The 25,022-nt window shown below is 39.3% G+C and overlaps 2 protein-coding genes and 1 long non-coding RNA gene across 3 annotated transcripts in view; 1 reads left to right on the top strand and 2 right to left on the bottom strand.

The window, feature by feature from the left end:
- Window positions 1-10,877, bottom strand: part of pak1 (p21 protein (Cdc42/Rac)-activated kinase 1) — a 64,097-nt gene extending 53,220 nt beyond the window's left edge. The window contains exon 1 of the mRNA XM_046864624.1: window positions 10,689-10,877. The gene's annotated coding sequence lies outside the window, so the exon portion shown is untranslated. The remainder of the gene's footprint in view (window positions 1-10,688) is intronic.
- Window positions 10,878-16,197: 5,320 nt separating this feature from the next.
- LOC124396145 lies at window positions 16,198-16,724 on the bottom strand. Its single transcript, XR_006927733.1, has 2 exons — window positions 16,585-16,724; window positions 16,198-16,314 (listed from the first exon to the last, which is right to left on the bottom strand). It is a non-coding gene; the product is annotated as an uncharacterized LOC124396145 (long non-coding RNA).
- On the top strand, window positions 16,590-24,788 carry aqp11 (aquaporin 11). Its single transcript, XM_046865156.1, has 3 exons — window positions 16,590-17,308; window positions 20,229-20,345; window positions 23,788-24,788. The coding sequence occupies exons 1-3, from the start codon at window positions 16,708-16,710 to the stop codon at window positions 23,898-23,900; spliced, it is 831 nt and encodes a 276-aa protein (XP_046721112.1). The 5' UTR covers window positions 16,590-16,707; the 3' UTR covers window positions 23,901-24,788.
- The last annotated feature ends 234 nt before the right edge of the window (window positions 24,789-25,022 follow it).

The raw sequence follows: 25,022 nt of genomic DNA, 5'->3' as shown, positions 1-25,022 counted from the left end.
ATAGAGGTTTATTTTTTCTTCTTTATAATTCTTTTTTTTATTTTCATGTTTTCTTCGTCAAAGAGGAAGATGAAGGCAAAGAAAAATAAGGGTACGATAATGAATTAGAAAGAAATTGAAATAAAGAAGGATCTGGTCCTACAGAATTAAACAAATAATAACATTTATAAAAGTTACGTGCTCTCCCACTCGCATACACACACACACACACACACACACACACACACACACACACACACACAGGTATCGCGAACATGAAGGGAATCCCTCACCCAGCTGCCTCCATCCACCAGCTGTCGGACTCCACCCACAGAAAAAAGGCCCAGCACTCAGATGTACCCATCACCACGGAGACGCTCTAAATAATGCAAACTGCTGAGCATGCTGGGAAATTACTGAGAACGCTGCAGCGCTGTGAGGGAATGGAGAATTTTGGATCTGAATCTGAATCCACACAATAGACTGAGTTGCTGTGGATACAAACACGCATGCACACACACACACACACACACACACACACACACACACACACACACGCTTCAAACTGTAACTGGAGATGTGTTTAAAGCTATTCCTCTAGTGCTTGTGTTTTGAAGGTTTGAAACAGAACCAGGTTTTTACTACCATGAGCAGGCATGGACAAAACTATTGGGACACCAGATTTTTTCAGCCATATGTAAACAAACTGTTACCACAAACTTGAAAACACCAGTTGTAACGGATGCCTTTAGATGCGGTAGCATTAAATTTCCCCCTCAATTCAACTAGGAGACCCACACCTATTCCAGTATGACAATGCTCCTGTGCATAAAGTGAGCTCCATGAAGATAAGCTTTACATGGGTTTGGGTGGAAGATCCTGTGTGGCCTGCTGTAAACCTCTAACCTCAACCCTACTGAACACATTTGGGATAAACTGGAATGCTGACTGCACTCTAGGCCTCCTCACCCTAGATCACTACCTGACTACTAATGCTCTTGTGGTTAAATGAGCACAAATCTCTACAAGCACACTCCGAAATCTGATGGAACACATTCCCAGAAGAGTGGAGGTTATTATAAAAGCAAATGAGGACTAAATGTAGAATGGGATATTTAGAAACCACATTAAATCAAATCAATTTTTTTTTTTAACTGGTTGGCCAAAGTGCTGTACATGTACACAACTACCACAATTAGAATGATAAAAGCACAGGAGAAAAGATAAAAAGATTTAAGAAAGGTTATAAATTCAGCTAGTGTAGAAGCATCTCCTATACACAGTGGTAGGTGTTCCACAGCTTAGAGACTTTCCAAGCTTAATTGCCCCTTCATAGTAGGTGAAATCGTGGTACAGACAAAAGATGTTGAACTCTTGATCTATGTGATCTAGAGAGGTTATGAGGAATAATACGGTCCGAGAGGTATTTTTCGGGTTTGACTGCAACGAGCTTTGTAGACAAAAACAAAAAAAATACCTTGATACTGAAGATCTTAAAATCGATAGATACAAAGCTTGTGCTCAGGTGTCCACAATCTTTTGTCTGTATAATGTAATCAAAACCAGCTGATCTCCCTCTCATACACACATACACACGCCCCATATTAATCCGTGCTAAATCATAAGTCACAAATCATCCCAATAGTGCAAGACTGAGACAGCGTTCAGTTCAGCATGCCACAGTTTTCATAAAGCGCTTGTCCAGTGAAACACAATCACAGTTCTGCCTTCGTCCAAGAAGGACACGTGCAATGCTGCTTCTCCTGACAAGACAGCTGTCTTTGCAAATGGACCGGACCGTGTTTCCTCAGCGCAAAAATTTTTCCAGAGCTTCCTGGAAAAGTGCTAGATTTCATAGCCACAATAACAATATTGTGTATGCTAAAAATCCTAATCCAACAAATAATGAATGACTGGCACTTGATTACCTCACATGGGCCAAGCCTGCCGAGGATACTACAACCAAGCCAACAAAAACACATGCCCTCTGGTCTAAACGGGAATAATAAAAATAATAATAATAATAATAAAAAAATTCCCTTAGCCCTTAAGTCTACGCAAATCGCAGAACCGAACCGGAAACTGTAGGAGGAGTTTGTGTGCTCTAGAACTGTGCTGCGATACCAGTGAATGTGATCGCAACTTGTACTGGGATCTGTCGGGGAAGATACGTGTGTCAATTCCATTTACATTTTCACAAAACACTAGTAACATAAATTGCAATCAGTTTTCTCCTCAAATAACATGGTGGTCGAATGCCGCCTTTTTTCCTGTACATCTGATCAATAAAGCCATCCAAAGCATATGCAGGTGCATCTTAATAAATTTGAATATCATTAAAAAAAGTTGATTTATTTTAGTAATTCAATACAAAAAGTGAAACTTGTATATTATATATTCATCACACACAGACTGATATATTTCAAGTGTTTATTTCTTTTAATGATTATGGCTTACGGCTGCTGAAAACCCAAAAATCAGTATCTCAGAAAATTTGAATATCGTGAAAAAGTTCAATATTGGAGACTCGCGATGTCACACTCCAATCAGCTCATTAAATCCAAACACCTACAAAGGTTTCCTGAGCCTTTAAATGTTGTCTGTCTGGTTCAGGCTACACAATCATGGGGGAAAACTGCTGACTTGACAGTTGTCCAGAAGACGATCATTGACATCCTGCACATGGAGACACAAAAGGTCATCGCTGAAGAAGCTGCTGTTCACAGAGTGCTGTATCCAAGCACATTAATGCAAAGTTAAATGGAAGGAAAAAATGTGGTAGAAAAAGGTAAAACGAAGCTCATTCAAGAATTTAGGGAGATTTACAAAGAGTGGACTGCAGCTGGAGTCAGTGCTTCAAGAGCCTCCACACACAGACGTACCCATGGGCTACAACTGACGCATTCCTTGTGTCAAGCCACTCCTGAACCAAAGACAACGTCAGAGGTGTGTTACCTGGGCAAATGACAAAAGGACTGGACTGTTGCTCAGTGGGCCGGGGTTAATTTTTATTAATAACAATATAATTAAGAAATAAGTAGCATTACCGTAGGTTTTCTGCATGTTAATTGGTTGAAGTGTCCTCACGTCAAAAAAAGGCGAAATTAAAGACATACGTCACCAGATTTAGCCAATGAAAGTAAAGAATGCGATGATGTGCATCTCTTTTTAAACGTCATAGGACACTTCAACCAATAAACAAGCAGAGAAACTATGCATAGGCTACGCTACTACAGAACTGTACACTGTACAGTACATGTTCTCACTATAAATGTGATAGTCTCCTGTATTTCTACAAATTTACACAAATTTCATCTTGTTATATTCTTGCAAATGGTTTCTGTGCGTTTAAAGTGTGTGGGAGTATGAATAAACGATGATTTAACGATTAACAAAAGCATTTTTGGGGTGGCATCCGTTTATCGCGGTTTTCTGTTTATCGAGTGCGGTTTTGGAACGTAACCACCGTAAAAAATGGGGGTTTACTGTATATATTGCTGAACATTTGTCATGCATTTGAGTAAACAGATAAACCCGTTAGTCCCTAAAGAATAACAAAGGTGTGTGCACAAAATTGTGGGATTCATCCAATAAAAAAAATTCTCCAGTGTGAAAGCTACGATTATTAAACCCAAAACAAGCCCTAAATCAACACTGGTTGAGTTCTAAATGAACGCATATAAGAGAGTTGATGTATCATTAAAGTTTAAAAAGCGTTGATGTAGGTGATACCGAAAGTAGAACTATGTTATTCCAGAAGCAACATTTTACCTTTGGTTTTATTTTTACATAAAGAACTTCCTTGATTGGATTATTGTTTTGAGCACTCTGCTCATAACAGCCACGGTGGCGAGGGTGAGGATGTGTTGATGCAAACAGACAGTGGGATTCAAGGTATTTGTTGTTTAAAAGGAATGTTTAGACCGAAGCAGCAAAAAAAAAAAATTAAAGCAAAAAAACTGGTATGTTCATGTTCAGAACCTGGTTGCCATGCCAACCCTGTGCAAGGAGACGTGATCTTATCGTTCGTCAAAGGGATATTGTTCTAATTATTTAACATTACCTGCAAGCCATAGAACTTTCCCCATGGTCCAACACAATTTATTAAGCAAGGCAAATAAAGACAAAGTTCACTTCTCGTATATGACGTGTGAGAATACAGAAGTAAAGGCCAGAGCACAAAAACAGCTTGTACTCCAAGATCTCAAAAGATCCTGTTAATATCTTTAGTATTAACAGTAGCGCTCGATCATGGGTCAGGGAAATTATCGGCATTTAGCAGTTTCTCATGACTCGCATTGCCTGCACTTCTACTTCCTGGTTTGATTCCGGGACTCCACTGGCATAGTGCTGATGACTTATCGCTCAAAGTTCGTTCCATGCCATGACAAAACCTTGATCTAACAAGACGGCCAAGTGCTCGTCCTCGAGGAAGCTTATGATGTCGCATTACCTCAGTGGGTCAATACGAATCTAATCTTATGGTCAGGATTCCACAATCCTTTGTCCATGTAGTTCAGAAGTCATTTTAAAATCTGTTTAATTCCCTGAATTAACTGTTACCATAGAAACGACACCTTGCTTTTTAATAAAAAATAATAATGTGACCTGCATTTCACATTTACTTAAAACAAAAAAAAAAAAAAAAAAAAAAAAAAAGCAAATAAATGCAAAAACCTGCAGTTTCTTTGACCACTGAGAGGTTTGTACATTACAATATACTTTGGTCAATAGTAACACAGTGATGTACTGTATATAAATATGCAGTATAGCTCAGTATAGCTCCTGGCTAATATTTTAAGTCAGAATAAGGATAGTGGTCGCAATTTAACAAGAAGTAACTTCCATCACTGAACTTTCATTTGCCTGTGTGAAACATGGGTGAGACCATGTTGAATCGTTATCGACTTTTTGGTTCCTTTAAATGATGGAATAAAAGCTTACACTTACACAACTGATCCTTGCTCACAAACCCTGCAGCAGCAGCAGCTTAGTGAAGCTGAAATCTGAACTCACAACCTCTTAACCATAGAGTGGTCACTTCCGTTGTTTCCTTTCACTCGAACTGTACCAACTGTATGTGGTTCAATAATAACAATAAAATCCACTTGACATTTTTGTTTGTCAAACCTCGATTCTTTGCTATATGATTTATTGTTCTGAGGAAAACATACAATCACTTCACACTTACCTACCCGTCAAGCTCATTAACTAGAGTAGATAGATAGATAGATAGATAGATAGATAGATAGATAGATAGATAGATAGATAGATAGATAGATAGATAGATAGATAGATAGATAGATAGATAGATAGATATAGATAGATAGATAGATAGATAAAAACAACTTGCTTTTTAATATAAAACTGTGCTGTCACTGAATCATGTGACCTACATTTCATAGGACATTTACTTAAAACAAAAAAACAAACAAAAAACACACTTCCATCACAGTTCAGACAGTTTACAATTCAGAACACTGACTCCATGCCAGGCTTCCTCACCTTACTTCAGTAACTAAATTTTCTAACACCTTCCCACACAAATCTCCACAAGCACACTCCAAAATCTAGTGAAAGATCTTTCCATTAGGGTGAAGATTATTAGAAAATGAGGATTAAATGTGGAATGGGATGTTCAAAAATTGGATGTACCAATCTTATGGCAGGTGCGGACAAATTTCCTCCATGTACTTTATCTATGGATTCTGGTGTGACTAAGGATAAGTGCCTTTTTGCGATAGAAAAAGTGTCACTGGTACTGGGCAACTTTAAGTAATAACAACAAGATTACAAGCTACCAAAATACTTTCAATTCAATCACAGCATGAACGAAAAAAGAACATTTTTCTCATCACCCTGAGTCACCATATTCCGTGAACACTGCTATAACTATATGCTTTAATTAATCGCATAACCAAAGGATGTTTTTTAACGGCTGGCATCCGAGTATTTTTAGAATCCGAGTTCACAAGAATGAGCTAATGCCTGAATCCTGCTTGACTGCTGACTCCACAGCCTATTGAAGGAAAAACAACAGGGAGAGTGATATGCTGCCAGAGACACTTGAAAGTGTTATTATTGCTTGACTAGTTAGTCAGGAGTCCACACATGACTGTGTTCGAGAGAATGTGAACTAAAAAGGCCGCAAAAACACGGCAAATGGATCCAGGATGAGTCGGGAGGGAAGTGGAACAATGAGCAAGGGAGAGAGTTGGGAAGGAGTCACTTCGGGACATCTCGGAGAACTCTACCTTAGGTTAAAGATGCTGATGTGGAACGATGGCTTGTTGCATAACCGATTCAGCTAACAGGGCCTCTGGGAGAGAGAAAAAAAAGCACAGAAAGACACAGACCAAAACCACAGTAAAAAGCCCTAACATGAGGATTATATGACACAGAAAAGTATTAGGCGACCTGGCTTTTCCAGCCATATGTGGTTCTTTCCCAAACTGTTAAAGGCACAAAATCAAGGTACTGGTACAAGATGTACCTGAATGCAGTAGCAATAAATTCTCCCTTCACCTGAGCTAAGATTTCCAAACCGGTTCCAGCATGACGGTGGCCCTGTGCACAAAGTGTGCTCCATCGAGTTACGGTTTACATGAGCTGGAATGGAAGATCTTTAGTATCCTGCTATAGAGCTCAACCCTATTAAACACCTTTGGGATTAATTGGAATGGACCCCAGGCATCCTCACCCTACATCGGTACCTGCCTTTACTACCACAAGCACACTCGAAAATCTAGTGGAACATCTTTCCAGAAGAATGGAGGTTATTATAACTACAGATTGAGACTAAATGAGGAATGGGATGTTCAAAAAGCACAGTCCAAAAACGTTTGTCTACATAGATTATCTGAGGGGGTATAACTACAACTCTCTATATTCTAGTAATTCAACGGGAAAAGTCCACATAAGCAGACATTGTTTTAGTTTATTCAATTTCTTTCACAAATTAATTCCTACAGAACCATTCAGTGCCTCACATGGATATCCAATAGGTAATTAGCCACAGTTCCAATCCTAAATTATGTAGCATTAGTCATGATGACTTACAATTATGGCACTTTATCCTTAAGGTAGATTTCCTGGTTAAAATTAGAAACAACAGGAAATAAAAACGACACAAACATTCTCTAAACCGGGCCAGCTTTTCTACTTTTAACAGGCACACGCTCTCTCAGGAAATACAGATTTTATTTATAGCATTGTATCAAACCTCAGTAAAGGCTTTGGTCAGCATCACCCTATAAAGGGAAAAGTGAAAAGGGACATGGGTCTAAGCTTGTCTTGATGATGATTTTTTTTTTCTTCCCCAGCTTGCGTCAAGTCCAGGAAAAAACCTGGCATTTCCACCGTTTCTATGTTGAAGAACTAGTAATAGGAACTGTCGAAACTCATCTGGTGGTCTTTTATGTGATTTTGCAGTAATCCTTTTTACAAATGTGTTGTTTTAGGGTTGACTAATTTCTTTCTAATTACAACTGATATTCACGATGTTTGTAAAAGGTTTAATTTGACACACAACTACTGCTAATGCTGTAATTGTCTAACATTTATTGACAGAAGGAAAGGGGGCGGTGTTTCCGAATGCCAATCAACAATCTATTGCATCACTGAGAAAAAAAAACACTAGTGTATTTTTGAGTGATAGTTTGTACCAAAGTTTTCAAATGACATTTTTTTGTATTGCTTGCATTTTACACAGTAACCATGTTGACGGCTAGGCTAGGCTAGGCTAGGCTGCAAATATTATTACAGTTATAAATGTGTAGAGAACCTGGTCATTACACCAAACAAATACATACGAAAAAACACGCACAGATGCACATAATCAATCATGCATCCGAGATCATATCAAGCAACGGTTTAGGTCATGGGTCACTCCGCTTCTATGTTCCCCTCCTCCAGCCTCCCTGACAGCAGTACAATTTGGCCAGAGCCAAGTGCACATCTGGAGGGTGTGTGAGAGTAGGCTGGGGTGTTTGGGATGATGCGTAGGGGTTTCGAGGAGCATATGGTGGAGTCAGTGCCCGAGGGAGATCCTTATTACCAAACGCTGATACACACCGTCTCTCCCTGCCCCCTTTACTGCACCTCTGAGCTCTCAAAGCAGATGAATAACATGCAGTGTACATCAACCCAACATCAAATACACACCTCTATCAGAGTGGCTCGTGCTACTAAAACGTGTATAAACCTGTCAAAACTCAGAGACCTTTTTTACAGCAAGACTCTAATCGTTGATCCAGACACCAAACTTATCTGTCTGTCTGTCTGTCTGTCAATTACTAGCTCTCTGCCTTTCCAACTGTCTATCAGTTGGTCAGTCTCTTGCTCCCTCTGTCCGTCACTCTTTCACATTCTGTGTATCCTGGTCTCTCTGAATTTTGTCTGTTGGTCTCATGCCATCTGTCTGTTCTCTCAGTCTGTATCTGACCATCTCTTTCACCTCATGCTGTTAGTATCACTCTGTTTATCTGTCAGTTAATCAGTCTCTCTCTCTCTTTCTCTCTCTCTCTCTACCTGTCTCTTCTTCTGTCTGTTCCCCAGACTCACTCGCTCACATTCTGTCTATCTGTCTCTATCTGTCCTTCTGTATGTCTCTCTCTCTCTCTCTCTCTCTCTCTCTCCTTATATCTGTTGGTCTCTCTTTCCGCCTTCAATCTGCCAGTCAGTCTCTCCTTCTTCTGTCCATCTTCTATCTCTCATTCTGTTTGCCTGCATTTCTTTCTCTCTATCGCTTTTTTGTCTATTTGTCTCTCCTTCTGTCTGTCTGTCTGTCTCCCAGGCTCTGTCTTCCATTCTGTCTGTCTCTATGTCCTTCTGTCTGACTCTCCTTTCGGTCTATGTTTTCCAGTCTCTCCCTCTCTCCTTTTGTCTCTCTCTCTCTCTCTCTCTCTCTCTCTCTCTCTCTCTCTCTCTACAGTCTGTCTGTCTGTCTGTCTCTCCCTCTGTTTTCCCACCATACACACCAACACAACCAGATGGTGAAATAGACTTTGATTACTGCAGACAGCAAGATGTCTGAATAAACCCGTATTTCTGAGATACTGAAGACTGGCAGCATCGTCACTGGGAGTAGACCCCAGAGATCAGGATCAAATCTGACAGAAGACATCTGTCATTCAGAGCACATGCACTATATGGAAAAAAGTTGTTACCTGACCATCAGACCCATATTTCCCCAAACTTTTGCCACAAAGTTGAAGGCACATAAGTGTCTTTTGTACGCTGCATCATTGCAATTTCCCTAACTAAGAGTCCGAGACGAGGCATGATGCTGCCCCTGTGCACAAAGTGGGGTCTGTAAAGACATGGTTTTAGGAAAAACTTGAGTTGCCTGCACAGAGCCTTGACCTCAACCCTATCAACTGAATCAGTAATTATAACAATTACCGTTTGCATCCATAAGCCCATTAAAACCAGAAACCCAGTTTCTCCCTTATCAGTGATTCATCCATCTTCATCAGTGTCTGTTTTATGCCAGTGAGGGTTGCAGTGGATTGAAAGAACAATGAAAAGCATAAAAGGGATACAACCTGAACTGGACAACAGATCATTTTAGGGCAACATTCCCCCATTCACACAACTGTAGGGGCAATTTTGGTTTACAGACACAGAGAGAACATACAAAAATTCCACACGGACAGGGGACATGAGCTGAAGTCCATGCTGTATCGCTGTCTACGAAATCGATCAGAAATTCAGAAATCCTCGCAACCTACTTGACAACACAACGAATATTATGAATAAATCACGACTACAGGAAAAAACTCATATTGCTGTGAAACTTCATTTGCTTCCATGAGATAACCTTCTGAACACTGTCATATAGATGTGGATTATAAAAAAACGCTATTGTTGGAAGGATAGATCTCGATCGATCGAGACAACTTCCTTGTTACAGGATACATTAACGAAGAGCAACAATGACGCACGGTCCGTAAAAGCAAACAAACTGAAAAATATTAGTCAGCTTAATAGTACAGTAATCCTGTATGTCGGACCACAAATATGAAAACTAATCCCTGATATTAGACATCATGGATGTGAAATGCAAAATAATCCCAATGAGTGTAATCCCAATCCTGTAGAAATAAAATCGCTCTGGCACACCTGCCTCGAATCCAGAATTTGTTCAATTTCACACCTTTTATTAGGTCAGAGAAGGAAAAGCAGGAGTTCAGGAGGATTACAGAAGCAGACACTGGTCTGGTAGAATGATTGCTCCACATTGCACTCAATGGCTGTAAATGATGAGTTTAGGAGCAGCACTCCCAGGAATCTCAGCATGATCAGAAATGAGCAAAAAATAAAAAATAAACAAGAGTTTGTGCAGAATGAGATCCAAGTCGAAGCTTAATGAGAAGACCCTGTGCATGGCGTTGTGCATATTATTATTATTATTATTATTATTATTATTATTACTACAAATAAATCCATTCATCATGATTTCTAAGCATGTGTCAGAATCAGGTGTACTATTTAAATGGAAACTCTGGCAGCCTGCTTTTGCATGATATATTTAGACTGGTGATTTTTTATTTTTTTTTTTTGCTTGCAAGAAATCACGCAAATGCACATGCACACGCACGCGCACAGACACCAGGGCAGACAGGCTACTTTTATACCCCCGCTGCTCACGCGCGCACACGCGAGGGTAATAAAATCCGTAGCCATTTTGCGGTTTCTAAGCCACTTACCTCTAACAACGAATTGAACAAAGCTGGAGCGATGGTACTGGTCCTCCTCTCCGCGTCCTCTGTCTCTCCGTCTCTCACATGCATGCACGCTGAGCCGTTCTGCCTCCTTCTTTCTTCTCTCTCTCTCTCTCTCTCTCTCTCTCTCTCTCGCGCGCGCGCTCTCTCTCTATCTCATTTACCCCAAACTTGCCCCGTAAGGCGCGCGCACACACGCACACGCAACACTGCTGCTGCGTAGCAACGCCCTGCCCACACCGCTCGTGCCTGTTTCCATATTCGGGCGGTCAAGCCGTCGGGTTGCCAATCCCTTTTTTTTATGAATCGTTATCAAGGCAGTCTGATCGAAACGTGTCATCTTCACACCTGGGCGTAATCCTATTTTTTATTTTCTTTAATAAAAAATATACCATCAGACCTTATGTACGTATATTTCAAATTATACATTTGTCTCTAGTCCATCAAATACGCTATATACCCTGTTACGTACAGTATTGTTTACACATGTTGTAGAGATATGGCAACCCGTATGGTCTCGCCGTTCCGCACGCTTTATACAAGAAATAGGCGGGGCTTCTGGATAATGTTCATCATGCAGGCTACTGTATATCTAATGAGTGTATTAAAATTTGTTACTGTACATTTATAAATCAGAGTTTGTTTTAGTGTTTTAAAGTTTGGATCGTTTAAATTTGTATTATTTCTTGATCGTTTAAATGATTTGGAATGATTATATAATGATTATATAATTGCAATATTAATAATAATCGTCATCATAATAGTGATGCTATTTATTTTTTCGAAATACGTAAACAAAATTACCTAAACAATTATTTTTAAATAGTTAATTACACTAATAAGTTATATTTGTGGTTATATTGTATTTTAAGAAACATAAATTATGTAGAATAGAATAGACTTTATTTGTTACATATACATTACAGCACAGTGAAATTATTTTCTTCTCATTTACCATCTTGTTCAGACTCTGGGGTCAGAGTCAGGATCAGCTTTATACCGCGCCCCTGGAGCACAGAGAGTTAAGGGCCTTGCTCAAGGGCCCAATAGTGGCAGCTTGACGCTTTGTCCAGCTTTGAATGCACTGCTAATGCACTAAAAAAAAAACATTTTTTATTCCGTTTTATTAAAGCGAAAATATAATTTCGAATTATTAATTAGGATACAGTATTAAGCAAATCAGCAGGAATGTGTTCTGTCACACTGCCACACCTTCTCAATGAATGGAAATGACGTTAGACAGAAACACAGCGACACTTACAGGGGAAATGCAGTATTGCAGAAAACCTGGGTTCATTATTGCATACTACATTGTAAAAAAAAAAAAAAAAGCCAATTCAACAATTGAACATTCGGTATTTTGTACTGCGTTTTTTTCATTATTCAGTTACTCATTTGTCACGATTCAACAGATAAAATACAATAAATAAAAGTGATAACAGCTGTACGTCGTTGAATCATGCAAAACCACGTGTGCTATTCATCATGTTCATGTTTTGTCCACTTGACAGGACCATACACATTTGTGTTAAGAGTATCAGAGTTATCTTGTATTAGAGCAGTTAAAATTTGGTTCTCTGAGTACAATTCTCTAATACTGACCACTGAATAGTCAATATGGCACCTCATGGAAAAGAAGATTTGAGAATTAGAATTGTTGCTTTTAGTGTCATACACAGCTTTTCTAAAACAGGTTTCTAACAACCCCAAAAACACTGCCAAGATGACAATCTCCTTGCTGAGCGACCGAGTATGTCTCCAGACCTGAACCCTATTGAGCACTTGTTGGGCATCCTCAAGCAGAAGGTGGAGAAGCACCATGTGCCTAATGTCCAGCAGCTCTGTAGTGTCATTATGGAGGAGTGGAAGAGGATCCCAGCAACAACCTGTGTGGCTCTGGTGAAAAGAGACAGTACTATAGAAATCAAAATTGGATACATATATATAATTGGGACCTTCAATGTTGCAGAAAATTTTCTGTTCCCTTCCCCAGATGTGCCTTGGTACAATCCTGTCAGGTGGTCTACAGACAATTCCTTGGATTTCATGGCTTGGTTTGTGCTCTTACATGCACTGTTAACTGTGGGACCTCAAATAGACAGGTCCTGATGATGACACCTTTTCAAATGACGTCCAATCAACTAAATTTACCACAGGTCGAATCAAGTTGTAGAAACAGCTCAAGGATGATTAGTGGAAACAGGAAGTAACTGAGTTAAATTTTGTGTGTCAAGACTGGCAATACTTATGTACGTGATTTTCTCTTTTGGTTTTTCTTTTGTATACATTTGCAAAGATTTCTTTTACATTGTCATTATGAGCATTATGGGAAATAATGAATTTATTCCATTTTTGGAATAAGGTTGTAACAACAAAATGTGGAAAAAGGGAAGCACTGTGAATATTTTCCAGATGCACTATATATATGTATATATATATCACTGCTTCACCGTTTCCACATTTTGTTATGTGGAAGTTGTTTCCTTCTACTGAAGTGGATTAAATTCATTATCTACAATTTGTCTTCCCTTAAAATGCATTAAAACAAATATACAATATTTTCACAACCTAAATCTTCATCACTTAAGCAGGCTTTAAGCCACACTGACTTTATATTGTGACACAATTCCTTGTAAAGTTTCCTGATATAACATGGTTTAACTGTTTACATTTTTAATTCAACCAAATGTATGGGTTCACCGCATTTCTCTAACTATTTATCAACTGTTTGAAGCTCATCAACATTGAATGGAGCAACTGCTTTCTACAAAAAGCTGCACAAAACTTAAAAAAAAAATTAAAGGGAAAAGTGTTATCAAAATAACATTAAAATTTAACACTAAATAAATTGTAATATTAAAATTAATGCAATGTTATTTTAATATATTTAAATTTTGTTCAAAAAAAATTATAATTGCAGAGGAGCGAATGTTTCCAGTAGTGTGCTATACATTTTGATAATATTATAATACAAATTATAATATAAAACATCCAGTACATTTGTAAAATGCAGGACACTGTAACAACTGTCTTGCTGAAGAACCCAACCATGGTAAAACTAACTTTGAACACTGGGACGTGATAGCTCAATATCTTGAACTTCTGATCGGAAGTCATGATTTCATTTACCAAGCACCACTGCTGGGCCCTTGAGCGAGGCCCTTAACTCTCAACTGCTTGGTTGTAAGTTGTAAGAAAGTTGGCCAAATGGCCAAATGCCATAAATGTATGTAAATTGAACACATGACTTTCTGAGAACTCAAAGCCCCCAGGAAGACCCCAAAATTAGTTTGCACTGATTCACGTTTTTACTAGCATATAAACGGTTCAACTGTAGACGAACACAAAAACAATTTTTTATCAACAATGTTGCCCCTGTCAAAAATCGTGGATACCCCACTTTACAGTAGTAGTGTACTGTAAATCTGCCATATTTTCTATAATGATGATTAATCACTTTTTTTTATGTAGGCCCTTGTACTGGAACTGCTTGATAGAAATAACTTTACTTATATATCCATCACCAACACCATCAGCATCACAATCAGAAACTGACCACAAAAAAATATAGAGGAAGAAAAAATTGCATATACTATAACTTCGAATGAGGGCAAACTGAATCTAGAATAGAATAGAATAGCCTTTATTTGTCACATATACATTACAGCACAGTGAAATTTGTTCTTCGCATATCCCAGCTTGTTTAGAAGCTGGGGTCAGAGCGCAGGGTCGGGCCATGATACGGTGCCCCTGGAGCTTAGAGGGTTAAGGGCCTTGCTCAAGGGCCCAAGAGTGGAAGCTTGGCGATACCGGGGCTTGAACCCCTGACCTTCCGATGGGTAACCCAGCGCCTTAACCGCTGGAGCTACCACTCCCCAAAACACTAATATATAAACATATCTACACCGTATGAGCAAAGATATTGGCACCCTTGGCTTTTCCAGCCATCTGTGGTTCTTGTTACTACAAGTTAATGTTACTACATTTTCACATATTATAATTTACTGTAGAGTAAAACACATTACAAGAACTCAGGACAATTTCATGCCAATAAAGTCATATATATAAGTGATATATGTAGAAATTCCTACTTTTTTGTCATTCTTTTTATTTATTTTTTAATTTGTTTTACAGCATATTACTGTACACTCTTTGGCTTCAAAAAGCAAGATATTAACATTTTAAGTTTTTATGGTTTTACCAACAAATCATTAGTCAGAATATTAGCAAGAGTTAAGCAAATACACTCCTAAACAGGGAACTCATATACAGTAGTGTTCTTTTCCATAAATCTAAAATCATGATAATGATTAAAATGTTTTAAATAAAATTAAACATGCAGAATGTCCTGTTCACAACACAAGTGATTGAGGACAACATCTTAATATGGAGTGAAATTTGCTTTGTGTGTTTTGTTACTATATTGATGGATTATGTTCCTTACTGAAAATAATAAAATGATGTTTCCCAAATGGCAAAAGATATGTCTTTTAGTCAGTCTTCAAATAAGTCCACAGTCTTTTATTTATCATTTGCACAAATTGTAAACGATACACTGAAACAGTGGCAGCTATAATTATACATGTTTATATATTACAAGTGATGTTTTTGAGTGAAAAGTACAATCTGTGAATTTTTGTAATGAATTTTGGAACTTCTCAGTATATTTTGTAAGTCTCAGTTTTTGTACAGTTTGTGCAACACCTTATGATCGATTTTTGGATTATTCTTCTTACTCCAGATTTTTGTCTGGAGAATACATTTATTCATCTGAAAGGATTTTCCTTTTAAAATTCAGCAACCATTCCTGATATTTAAAGTTCCACGTGGGACGGTGTGTTGCCAGATCCGGCGTTTGAGAATCTTAGGTTATGCACCAAAACTTGACGCTAGCATGATAGTTTAAAAGAACATTAGGTATTAGATTTTTTTTTTTTTTCAAGATAGCATATTTATATAGTCTCTGAATACTTAATGGCTTCAATTTTAGGGTTTTTCTCTTCTTCTTATAGTGTAAATGGTAGATCAGTAATTAAGACATTGGAATTGACTGATTGATGATTGAAAAGTTTTGAGTACAAATCCCACCCCAGTGCCACCAAACTGCTGCTTGGCCTGCTTTAAGCAAGGCCCTTAACGCTCAATGGTTTAGTTGTATACATGAGATAAGATCTTGATAAGATGATCTGCCATATGTAATCAATGCAAATTAATAGATTTTACAGACAGATATAATGTGTTTGTACAATCTCTGGCAGTGTACTGGGAAAAAAAAACAAAAGGTCTTTTTCTTTCTTTTTTTTTATAATAAAGGTGGAGACTGCTGTCTAATATACCATTCTAAAATCTAAAAAGACATTCAAGTGAAATTAGACTTTTAGAAACATCGAATTCAGCCATACATGATCTCTGCAATTCAATCCAGGCTTGCATGTTTCTAAATGAATACAGTGGTTTATAATTCATTGATCAGAAACATTCCCATAAAGCAGCATTTCGAAGAAAATTATATTTAATTCAGAATAAAAACAAATATCAATCATCCATTTTTCTTTGCTAGGTAACAGGTTATGTGGTTACTATTGTAGTCTTAATTTCAACAAATTTACACCTGGAAAAGAAAGGTAGCAAAAAATCAAAATAATACACAAAAACAAGCAAATAAACAAACTAACAAATTAATCAAACACATAACACAAAATTACTGATTTAAAAAAATTTAGAAATCTACAAACATTAAACTATATGTAAACTTTATTAATTATTGCTTGTTTTAATTATTATCTAATAGTAATACAAATGTATCGTTATTATTATTATTATTATTATTATTATTATTATTATTATTATTATTATTGTTATTTGCTTCGTTAACACAAACCTGGCAACACAGAGCAGGTGGGCGGGGCTATCTCAGATTAAAAAGCGTAAACCAAGTTGCCGAACCGGTCTTAAACCGATAGCAATGAGAGATCTGGCTCACATGTGACCTGGATCGGTAGAAATGGGGGTCGTGGCGGTGTCTGTGTGTATGCTCGTGGGGATCGTGTTTATCTGCGAAATCGCAAGGAAAGCGGCTGTGGTTCTGCTCTCCAGGAGGAGGAAGGGGGGAGATCGCGGGATCTACGCGGCTGAGATCATTTCTACGATCCAGCTTTGCGCATGCGCTCACGAGCTGAGGCTGCTGTCTGAAGACGCGCCCGGGATCGCCCTGAGTCTGACCTACGTAGTGTCGGTGGTGCACGCGCTGACGTTCCGCGGCGCTGCCGGCAACCCCACGGCCTTGCTCGAGCGCTACTGGTGCGCCTCGGTGGGCGGCACATGCGCGCTGTTGAGGGCCGCGTGCCAGTTCGCGGCGGCCGCTGCGACGGGTCCGTTGATGCGTCGCGCGTGGGATTTCGCGCTCTCTGAGCTGCACGAGCGCCACGCGCGCTCCGGCTTCGCGTGCGCGAGCCCGATCGATGACGTGCACGCGCTGCGGGCCGCGGGCGCGGAGCTCGCGTGTGCCTTCGTCGTGCACGCCGCAGCGACACTGACGCGCGGCGTGGAAGAGAAGTACAGAGTGCACGCTGTGGCCGCGGTGATCACTACAGTGGTGTATGCAGGTGTGTCTCTATCTATCCAGTGGCCTTTAGCTCGGAAATCTAACTCAAGTAGCCCCAAAATGGTGTAATCTCGGTTTTAAATACATCCCACCATGCATTACGTCATAGATAGATAGATAGATAGATAGATAGATAGATAGATAGATAGATAGATTAGATAAATATTGTAGTGGTAGGCAGTGCTTTTCACAACAGTGGTGTCAATCGGAATCAGTCCACCCTCGTAAAAGCATTATCGTCATTAAAGGTCAACCGATTAGTCGGCAACAATAGTTGATTGCTGGAACTATCGGGAAAAAACTATACCGATAGTTTTTCCGGGTTGCGTTATACAGTACGAGACCAGGTGTTGATTTGATGTGTCTTTTCATTTTTTTTTGGATGTAACTGTATTTATTAATTTGTAGTATTACATTTTGTTTGTTTGAATGCATGTATTTTATTTTCCCCAATATTTATTAATATAATTAATATATTCATATTTATTTAATTTAGCATATTTTCTTGATTCAGTGCTGATATACTGTTATGTTATACAATAGTGTTATACAGAAATGCAGTATAACAGATTGCTGCATCAATGACATGAGTGTTATCTTATACAGCACTTGAAATGAAGAGTATAGACTATTGAGAATAATTCAATACATATTCATTTACATAAATAGATTAAAACATAAGTCAGTGAGTCTGAATTTTTTTTCATTACATACTATATTTTTAAGGTGCATTATCACTGGTCAAAGTCCACTCTTCATGTGGTGTAAAAAACAGGAAATAATCAATAACAGCTCACATATAGACTTTACTGTAGCCTACACTTTAATAATAAATGAGCAAAGTGTTAATAAGTAAGAAATAAACGATTATATGGCTGTGCTGTTACAGAAAAAAACAAATCAACAGTGGTGTGGTGGGAGCCGTAATTTCCTAACCGTTGTTTGATTCCATTTATACTACAGCAATTTGCCAATTGATACATTCCCAGCAGGTGTGCGGTTCTTACCGCTTGGTCACACACTTTACCTTCACCCGACGTGCAGTATTCAAAGCCTCGCACCGAACCAGGTGTTGGTGGATACGGGCTGTTGGCAGTCTTGATACTCACTGGTATGCAGTACGCTCCAGCTCAATCGGAGGCAGCCTGTATTAGCTCGGAGAGTCGGACTATCACCCCTAACTCCATCACGGGGCATTGATCAAGGAGATACCCACCTGCAGAACAGAACACACAGACACAGGGAGATGAAACATCAGAGAGGGTAGGGGAGGTGCCAGATGACCAGCATTTAGATTCAAGGATGATTCAAGGGGTCGCGACCCCTGGGTATGCAGCCAAGTAGTCTCCAGCCAGCTGGACAGCCTTATCCAACAACGCCGGATGCTGGCACAGACTGCTCCAGTACGATGAGATTGAGGACCTCGTCAACACTCCGGACCTCGTCCAGCAGCCACTTTCGTCTTTTTTTTGCAGCCTCATGGAGCGTAAATGGTCTGTGCTGCAGGTGTTGGGACTGCGGCAGCAGGAGCTTCTCCCCTGCCCCCTGTTGGGTCTGCTGGAGTTCGACGATCACCTTTACCAGCTCACCCAGCGGTGAAGACTCCATGTGGTGTACCCTGCTTTCCTTCCTGGGTTTTGGCACCAGTTTAGGAGAGCAAACGGTTCAGGGGAAGGAAGAACAGTGGGGCAGTTTCAATACACACACACAACTCTCTCTGTATCTCTCTTTCTAAAGCGTTTTTCTCTCAATTCCCTTATCCTTTTTGCACCGCTCACTCCAAACGAGAACACTGATTAGATACATTCAGCAGGTGTGCGATTCTTACTGCTTGTCCATTCACAAACCGATGCTCGGCCACGCCCCCACTGCCCCATTGATATTTTGCAAATACTATCACATACAACATAAGGTCCCCTGGTGGTCTAGTGGTTAGGATGCGGCGCTCTCACCGCTGCGGCCCGGGTTCGATCCCCGGTCAGGGAACCAACCCCAGCCACTCTTAGTGCCGGTCCCAAGCCCGGATAAATGGGGAAGGTTGCGTTAGGAAGGGCATCCAGCGTAAAAACGTGCCAAATCAAACATGCGGATGATCCACTGTTGCGACCCCTGATGGGAGAAGCCAAAAGAAAGTTTTATCACATACAACATAACTGCTACTTAAAGGTTACTTTGTTTAATTTCGATGCTACTGTCGATTATAACCACTTCCAGAGTTTAGTAGGAATTCTAAGTTAGGAGTTTTGGTTTGTCCTAGTCGGTTGCTTAGAAACGTATGACATCCAGTCGATTACAGTGCACACCCCAATCTTCACCTAGTTTATGCTCTGCGAAGATGTTTCCCCTAGCAACAGTGTTTTAATAGCTTTATCCACTCGAAATGTGAGGCACGTACAGTGTGGCGCAGGGAAACAGGATATTTTGGAACTAGGAATTTGTGATCTTGCATTGGCAGTTGATTGGAACCAGTAAGAGCTTAATTAGAACCCCTTGCCATTAGTTATATTAGAGCAGTGGAGTGGTGCGCAGTGAACATTTGCTGTAAAACCTTTTATAATAATGGTCATGGTGTAAGTGCTGCAAGAAGAGAATATAAATGGTTTTACAATGAACACTCAAGCACATAACTCCACTGCTCCACGTCCTAGGGTCACAAACTCCAAGTTCCAAAATTTCCCTGCTCCACCCTGTACCTTTAACAGCCTGTGCAAAAGGTCACAAAGTTTTCTTTTTTTGGGGGGCATATCAAATATTGCTTGGTGATAATCTTGACAGAGGAATGTCAGGCCATGTTGAGAGCAAAGCTGTGAGCGGTGAGAGTGGAGGAAATGTTTTGGCAACAGTGAAGTAGAGAACATGGGCATACCTCACTGCAGCCTTCTGTTTGCCAGTAATTCAGTCTGACCTGTGTTTCTCTTCAGGTGGCAGTACAACAGGAGCTGTGTTCAATCCAGCTCTTGCTTTTTCAGCACAGTTCCCCTGCAGTGGCAGCACGTTCCTAAAGAACAGCCTGGTCTACTGGCTGGGACCGGTTTTAGGTGAGACACTTTCTTGCTTGGACATTCTTCGAAACAGCTTCTTGTGTTTTATTTATTTATACCATTATTCTATTCAATACAGTTTGTGTATTGTGCTTTTTACAATGGATATTGTCTCAAAGCAGCTTTACACAGATAAAGCCGTTAAGGTTGTATCATTGTACATTTGTAATATTGTGATTACAGTGTACAATGCTTCTGGAAAGTATTCACAGTGCTTCTTTCACAAGACAACTTTTTCCACATTTTACAGCTTTATTCCAAAATGGATTAAATTCAATTATTTTCTTAAAGATTCTACATACAATACCCCATAATGACAACATGAAAGAAGTTTGTTTAAAATCTTTGCAAATGTATTAAAAATAAAAAACAAAACAAAAATCACATGTACATAAGTATTCAAAGCCTTTGCCATGACACTCAAAATTAAGTTCAGGTGCATCCTGTTTCCACTGATCATCCTTGAGATGTTTTTACAACTTGATTAGAGTCCACCTGTGGTAAATTCAGTTGATTGGACATGATTTGGTAAGGCACACAGTTAACTGTGCATGTCAGAACACTAACTAAGCGTTTAAATCCAAGGGATTGTCTGTAGACCTCAGAGACAAGATTGTAGCAAGGCACTGATTTGGGGAAGGGTACAGAAACATTTCTGCAGCCTTGAAGGTCCCAGTGGGCACAGTGGCCTCCATCATCTGTAAGTAAAAGAAGTTTAGAACAACTAGGACTCTTCCAAGAGCAGGCCACCTGGCCAAACGGAGCAATCGTGGGAGAAGGGACTTATTAGGGATTATGAACCCGATGGTCACCCTGAAAGAGCTCCAGCGTTTCTCTGTGGAGAAAGGATAACCTTCCAAAAGAACCACCATCGCTGCAGCACTCCACCAATCAGGCCTGTATAGTAGAGTGGCCAGATGGAAGCCACTCCGTAGTAAAAGGCACATGACAGCCCACCTGAAACGATTCTCAGACTATGAGAAACAAAGATGGAACTCTTTGGCCTGAATGCCTAACGTCATGTCTGAAGGAAACCAGGCACTTCTTATCACCTGGCCAATACCATCCCTACAGGAAAGCATGGTGGTGGCAGCATCATGCTGTGGGGATGTTTTTCAGCAGCAGGAACTGGCAGACTAGTCAGGATCGAGGGTAAAAGTGAATGCAGCAATGTTTAGACATATCTTTGATGAAAACTTGCTCTAAAGCGCTCTGGACTTAAGACTGGAGTGAAGGTTCATCTTCCAACAGTACAACAACCCTTAGCACAAAGCCAAGATAACAAAGGAGTGGCAAGGGGACGACTCTGTGAATGCATTTGAGTGGCCCAGCCAGAGCCCAGAATTGTACCCGATTGAACATCTCTGGAGAGATCTGAAAATATCTGCCGACGCTCCACATTCAACCTGATGGAGTTTGAGAGATTCTGCAAAGAAGAATTAGAGAAACTGCCCAAAAATAGGTGTGCCAAGCTTGTAGTATCATACTCAAAAAAACACGGAGGCTCTAAATGGTGCTAAAGATGCTTCAACAAAGTATTGAGCAAATGTTGTGAATACTTCTGTACATATGATTCCTTTTATTTTTAATAATTTTGCAAAAATTTCAAACAAACTTTTTTCATGTTTTCATTATGTGGTATTGTTTGTAGAATGTTGAGAAAAATTATTAATTTAATAAATTTTGGAATAAAGCGGTAACAACAAAATGTGGAAAAAGTGAAGGACTGTGAATACTTTCAGGATGCACTGTACGTAGCCACATATCATTAAATATGAACTGTGGTTCAAGTAAATGAAAATCATACTTCAACTGAGTAAAAGTATACTGCAATTCCAATATGACTTGAGTAAAAGTCTTCAAGGATCCGATCTTAAAAATACTTGAGTATTTGACTCATATTAAACGTAGGCTCAAATAGGCACTTGTCCTCAACACCTGACACGTTAGTGAAAAGCCAAAAACAGTTTAGTTGTTGTCAAAGTTTTATTTTCCAAAATACAAATGAAATCGTACATCACACTTAACAAGGTCAACACGACACTGTTGTGAAGTGTGATGTACGATTTCATTTGTATTTTATTCAACATGCCAGAATGAAACAGAAGTTGGTCAAAAACAAGAAAAGTAGTATAGCAGTCTTTCAAAAAGGTGTCTTCAATTAACAAATAAAATTATCATGTCGCAAAGTAGTAGAATCATTAGTATTAAATAGATAAATAATTTAATATTCAGAGCGGACTGTGATTTGATGCACCTCGCAGTCTAAAAGAGGGGCCATATTTTTATTCAACTTCATAAAAAGCTAGTTCTCAAGGTTTGTGAAGTTTATTCTAGTTCTTTTTGGAGTGAAAATAAGGCCAGCAGTGCTAAGTAATCACTCACAGGCAGCAGATGCAGATAGCCATCTTTAACAGCGGTGCAAAATGGATGGTGTAGTAAAAAGTATGAGATCTCTTTGAGATTTATTTATCTATGTTTGCACACTATAACCTTCAAAATAGTCCCCTTGCACAGCAATAAATGTCCCGGAAGTCTTCTTTTCGAGGCGTGTTAAGCACTGATTTGCGCTTGATCTCCCAATATTTTTCAAAATGGCGACGAGGGTGAAGTCCACAGAAGCCAAATCTGGCGAGTAGCGTGGGTGCAGAAATGAGATTATGTTGTTTCCGGTGAGAAACTCACGTGTAAGGAGAGTTTGGTGACAGTGTGTGCACGTGGTCAGAATAGCAGACGTGGTAACGCACATGGTCAGAATATCACCAGTTGCACAGCTTTCGATGGACAATGTATTTTGGCACAGTGACTTAGGAAGGTCGGTGCTCCCTGTGATTGTGCATGCAGCCTTATTCTGCCGTCTGTTGGCGTGTTACAAAACTAGTCAATTTGATACCACCTTGTGTTGAATCATAAATGTAGCTGAGAAGAAAAATGTGCTTCTATTTGAGAAAGTAGCCAAAAATTACAGTAACAGTGTCAAATTCACTTAAATACACCACCTCTACCATAACTGCTGGAGGAGCACTTCTAACCACCAAACGCCAATATTTTACTTGAGCTAATGACTGTATAAGACGGTAGAAACGACAATACTCATATTCTTACATTCCAGTGCTCATGTTAGTTCTCACTCTCCAGTGTTCTGTATTGTTTAAAGACAATAATCACACTCTTGATATCACCCAAATGAGGATGGGTTCCCCTTTTGAGTCTGGTTCCTCTCAAGGTTTCTTCCTCATAACATCTAAGGGAGTTTTTCCTTTCCACAGTCTCTCAGGGGTAAACACACATCGTTCACCATAACTGGTAAACTCTGTAAAGCTGCTTTGAGACAATGTCTGTTGTGAAAATCGCCCGAACGAAATCAGTGCATCTTACCTGCAACAATGCATGAAGCAGTAAAGTTAGAAGTCTGGCTTTTTTTTGTGTTTGTGTGCAGGCATTGCATGCTCTCTTCTTCTGTTTAATAAAGTCTCACTGGCTTTTACTGCAAAGAGCACTACTCATAAGGACCAGAACCTCCATGCTGTCAAGAAGAAGAAGAGGAACTGAAAAACTGGAATCTTTTAAAATGCTTGTTTTAATGTCTATAGCACAGAAAGGTGCCTGTTTTAGCAGTATCTGAAATAATGGTTGGTTAAAATTAATTTTTATTTTTTTAAGTCTCACAGACATTCTGTAACGGTGAGCGGTCCGTATGCAATCTTATGCACTAATGCATGCGTATAAATATCTAAACCTAGATTTAATTAATTGCTGCTATTATTTCAGACTATACACCATACAGATAAAAAGTAATAGACAAAACACAACAGGTCTATAAGATCAAAATTAAATGCAAGTTCTTATAACCTACATTGTATGTGTAGAGGCGATATACAGGTACATAGTCAGACCAAAGAATGTCATTTCTGCATTGTTCTGATAAACTACTGAACACTATTTAAGGAATATTCTGAACATTTTACAGCTGCAGGGTTAAAAAGCATTGAATGTTGCACTCTTTTACAGAGAGAAGCTATTAATAGTACAAGCTAGTTATAAGCAGATACTGTGAAACTTCACAAAACAGAAATTTTAGTCTTAATCCATAAATTCGAGTGTCATTAAAAAACTGTATAACTGCAATGCAACATTCCTGGAAGCACAAGTATGTGAAGGATAAGATTTTACGTCGGAAAATCTTATTTAGACTGTTTTCGCGTCTTTAGATTTAGCGATATTTTACCAACAAAGTAATTACTTCTCAGAAGTACTCATTTTTACTTATATGCACATTATTGATGGACTGTCTAGCCAGGATGGAAAACTTTCAGTAGTTTTCCTGAGAAAGCACATTTTGAATACCTCTTAATGTATGTAGAAACTGGACCAAAGCTAAGTCTTTAAAGATCTTAATACTAGCGACATCTCGCAATAAAGGAATGCCACTTGAACTCATTCCATTTGTTTTTATTGCTGTAAGAAGCTTTACTACACTACGGTACTTTCTTTTGGCTTCTCACATTAGGGGTCGCCACAGCGGATCATCCGCATGTTTGATTTGGCACGTTTTTACACTGGATGCCCTTCCTAACGCAACCCTCCCCATTTATACGGGCTTGGGACCGGCACTAAGGCTTGTGCAACCCTAATGGCTGGGGTTATATGGACAAAAGAATTGGGACACCTGAT

Source organism: Silurus meridionalis, chromosome 13 (assembly GCF_014805685.1).
Source record: "Silurus meridionalis isolate SWU-2019-XX chromosome 13, ASM1480568v1, whole genome shotgun sequence".
Lineage (NCBI taxonomy): Eukaryota > Metazoa > Chordata > Actinopteri > Siluriformes > Siluridae > Silurus > Silurus meridionalis.
The sequence above is the reverse complement of the archived record's forward strand: the minus strand, read 5'-3'. Positions and strand labels throughout refer to the sequence as shown.

Coding starts and splice junctions, on each gene's coding strand:
- aqp11 (XM_046865156.1), top strand. CDS start 16,708: ATGGGGGTCGTGGCGGTGTCTGTGTGTATGCTCGTGGGGATCGTGTTT. Junction 17,309..20,228: donor CACTACAGTGGTGTATGCAG/GTGTGTCTCTAT, acceptor GTTTCTCTTCAG/GTGGCAGTACAACAGGAGCT. Junction 20,346..23,787: donor CTGGCTGGGACCGGTTTTAG/GTGAGACACTTT, acceptor GTTTGTGTGCAG/GCATTGCATGCTCTCTTCTT.